This window comes from Panicum virgatum, chromosome 3N (genome assembly GCF_016808335.1).
Source record: "Panicum virgatum strain AP13 chromosome 3N, P.virgatum_v5, whole genome shotgun sequence".
Classification (NCBI taxonomy): Eukaryota; Viridiplantae; Streptophyta; class Magnoliopsida; order Poales; family Poaceae; genus Panicum; species Panicum virgatum.
Genome location: NC_053147.1, coordinates 61,850,484 through 61,854,205, shown reverse-complemented (window position 1 = coordinate 61,854,205; position 3,722 = coordinate 61,850,484). Strand labels below are relative to the sequence as shown.

Below are 3,722 nucleotides of genomic sequence, written 5' to 3'. Positions count from 1 at the left end.
AGTGGGGTGACATGGATGCTGTCATGAATGTCTGCATGGCTGATGACATGGCATGTTGTGCTGACGTGTAATTGATATGGACGATGACATGGCCACTGACGTGGATGATGATGTCATCATGGAGGCTCATTTATTGACAGGCCAAAATGAGCACAGACCATTTTTTCAAGGGGAGTGCAGCCCATTTATTAGCAGGCCAAAATGATTACCGGGCCAAATGTTCCTAGGCCCACCAGCACACTAAATTCAACAAAATATATGGCCCAACAGAGTTGAACAGCTCATTTTTCACAACCATTTCAGCCCAGCCCAAGAGAAACCATACCATATAACAACAATAATTTTTTGGCACAATAATCAGTTTCAATATTAACACACAGATACATCATCTCTAGTTTTCATCCAGATATAAACACATCCAGCAATCCAAAAATTGAACATGACAACAAACAAGTTTGTTGAAGCAACATCACACCCATGATGTGTTCTGCAACAAAATGCTGATGCAGCAACAAAAGTTTGTTGCAGAACACATCCAATCCCATGGCACATAGGCACTCCACCAAAAGCAGCAAAAGACAGCAGCATGCAGCAGCAGAATGGTAGCAGTGGTACCGCAGAACAACATATGCAGTTGCTTAACTTCGTCGAACCTGACTTAGCACTAGTTCAAGTTTCGCTTCCAGCTCAGCTTGCTTCATTGTCAAATCATCAATATGTCTATGTTGGGTGTTGATAATCGACCGAAGTTCAGCATTCTCTGCTTGCAGATCTGGGACAGCACCATTCTGTTCACTGGATGTAGGTTGTGCAACCTCGATCCCCACATTGCGAAGGAACTGATTCTTTCGTGTTTTCTCAGCCAGCACATCAGCTACAACCTGATTCACAGCCTTGGGTGCTTCACTTTCTGTAGTTGTAGATAACTTGCTCTCCATTTGAGCCTAGTAAGCAAGCAGCAAACACAGTTCATGATCATTAGCTATAGATTGAAAATGATCATTTGAAATAGCATCATTTAGAAGCTGGCTTACAATTGCAGCCTGCACAGCAGCCGTGTAGCCCTTCATTTTCTTGCTGTAGTGGCAGTCCTTGAACAAATCAAATGCATCAGGTTCATGACCACTGTACTTATCTGCCTGAAAACAATATATACATGTATCAATCTTGTTCACAACACCTGTTAGTAGCAAAACATTGAAGAAACAGCAGTACACTAGAATACATTTGACATATATTTCTACAGCAAAAACATGTTCTGTACATTTTAAAAATAGAATCTGATAACATAAGCATTGTAGACAAGCACACTAGAATAGATTTGACATATATATTTCTGCAATAAGAACATGTTCTTTGCAATAAAAATAAATAAATTGATCTTGACAGCATAAGTATTACGAAACTAGAAACGTCATTTCTGAAATCTAAATGAACAATGCACAGGGGAAAAGATCAGGACTAGTTGAACCACAATCCGAAATAAACCCCTGGTTTGCTAAAGAATGATAGGACAACATCATTTCTAGCTAGTGTCACAACACAATCACTTCCAGCTAGCGAAACTATTTATTATGAACCACATATTGAATGTACAAGTGAATTAAGGTATATAGAAGATGATAGATGTACTGCACATCAACATAGGTAACTTACAATATTTTCAACAAAGACCATGTAACTCCGGGACCCGGTAGTTTGATGTAACATAACATTGCCTCGATTGTCTTTGTTCGTTTGACATATCTCCTACATCATTGACAGAATTAATGTAAGGCGCGTCGCACAGTAGGATGTACATGCAAGAGTTCAGTTTTTGGGAAGAAAAACATACCATTTTTTTGGAGTCTTCCATGATTCCACAAGGTCAATCCACTGTTTATCAGACATGGAATGGACTGGAGAAGTTTTCATAACTAAATGTAGTGGAAAAGGATCGAAAAATTCCTTCTTCAACTTGTAACGTTGTTGGCGAACCACAAGCTTCATCATCTCAATACAAGCTTTCTTAATTGTCGGATCCCTTGTGTCAACATCAAACTTTGCCTATTCAAGTTGAAGATATATAAGAAATTTAATATAGGAAAATGAACAGCGACATTGAAGCTATGTTTGGATGTTACTGTTTTAACTATAACCACACTATCTGGAAGTGTCTTCAGTTGCAAGAAAAAAACCAGCTCACTATTGGGCCCTTTATGTCATATGCATTGCAAGAAAAAAAACAGCTTACTATCTGGAAAAGAAGTAAAAATACTGAAACAAAAGAATTTCAGTCAGTCAGACTTTATATTGCCTTTCTTGTTTTGTTGACTTCATGAAGGACTAACATGATTAAATAATGTTTGCGCCCTTTATAGGACTGTGACAGAATGTTGGTCATACAAATGAATGTTTTTTCTGTCTTTATATCTCCAGTGATGTTCCTAGATGTGATAAGGCAAACAACTGATGACATGCATGCTTTATTCTTTATAGTATACAATTTCTTAGCACATTTCTGGTCTAGTCTTTGCACCATTTGATTACAATTATGCCAATTCAGGCACTCAGTGGGATCAATGTCAGGAATACAGGTGGATTCTAAGACTGTAGAAATACCATGGTGTAAGAGAAAATATACTTACACTAAGAATTCCCATAAACGTCTTTATCCACTCAGGTCGTTTCTTTTATTCCTTCCAATGCTTGAACACAGGAATATGGTTTCTGACTGCAATGTTGCATTCAGTTGCCCACTTTGCAGCAAGAATAGGTACCGCTGGCCTTATCTTCCCTTCAGCTATGACAATCGGCAGGGCTGAAGTTTGTTTCTTAGTTTTCTTGCAGGTCTTTTCTTTAGAGCCCTGCTTGAAATGGCAACATTAGTGAACAGATATTGCATAAGCAAGCAAACAAGTGAACTGTAACAAGATGGACAAATTAGCACCTTAGCATTGTCCTCAAATAAATCTCCTTCAGAGAGAAATGGGAGAAGAGAAAGGTCATTGGAGAAATTTATTTTGTAACCATAATTACAAATTATACATTGGAAACTATAGTTCCTTAGGTGGTGGTATTGACGCAAAAATACACAGATACGATCCCTGTGTTTGACCAACAGGAGGACTTGGGAGATCTGCTTTATTTCGCCGTGCGGGTGTGTGTGGACGTGCCAGTCAGGTTGACCATTCAACTGACAAGATGAAGATAATCCTTTTGAAGTTAAAAACAACCAGCCGATCAGGCCGATGCGATCCTGGCACCAGCAGCGATAATGGTGTATCAAAATAAAACATGATAAATAAGTTATCAACCATGAGGTTGATTCCAGCATCCTATTGAGCGTAAACAACTCATCGGCTATCCAAGCTGAATCCACATAATTGATGATAATAAAACATGAAAGCTATCAGCTAGAGAGCCGATAGAAAATGGAGCGCCATGGAGCTCTTGCTCCACTATGATTAGGATCATAAACCGATGAAGTTTAAACTGACATTACCACTAGTATTTTTAGACGAAACTACAATGATGCACCCGGTAGTTACAATCTAGAAACGCTGGTAGCAAGAGATTAATCCATAATAGAACTTGATCCCAAAAGTACTTGAGAGGTAGCCGAAATTAAGATGTAACAAGCCATTAAATAATCTATCATCTATTTCAACAAGATAAAAGCTAACTAAAACATGCTAGACAGCAAGATGATAGATTAAAGAAATATGCGCCGATGCAAGCTT

General features: G+C 38.5%; 1 protein-coding gene across 1 annotated transcript; it reads right to left on the bottom strand.

The window, feature by feature from the left end:
• Positions 1–385: 385 nt before the first annotated feature.
• On the bottom strand, positions 386–2,791 carry LOC120663675. The gene is made up of 5 exons (XM_039942566.1): positions 2,628–2,791; positions 1,835–2,046; positions 1,657–1,749; positions 1,035–1,139; positions 386–944 (listed from the first exon to the last, which is right to left on the bottom strand). Exons 2-5 carry the CDS (start codon positions 1,853–1,855, stop codon positions 639–641), a joined length of 525 nt encoding a protein of 174 aa, XP_039798500.1. The 5' UTR covers positions 1,856–2,046; positions 2,628–2,791; the 3' UTR covers positions 386–638.
• Between the last annotated feature and the right edge of the window lie 931 nt (positions 2,792–3,722).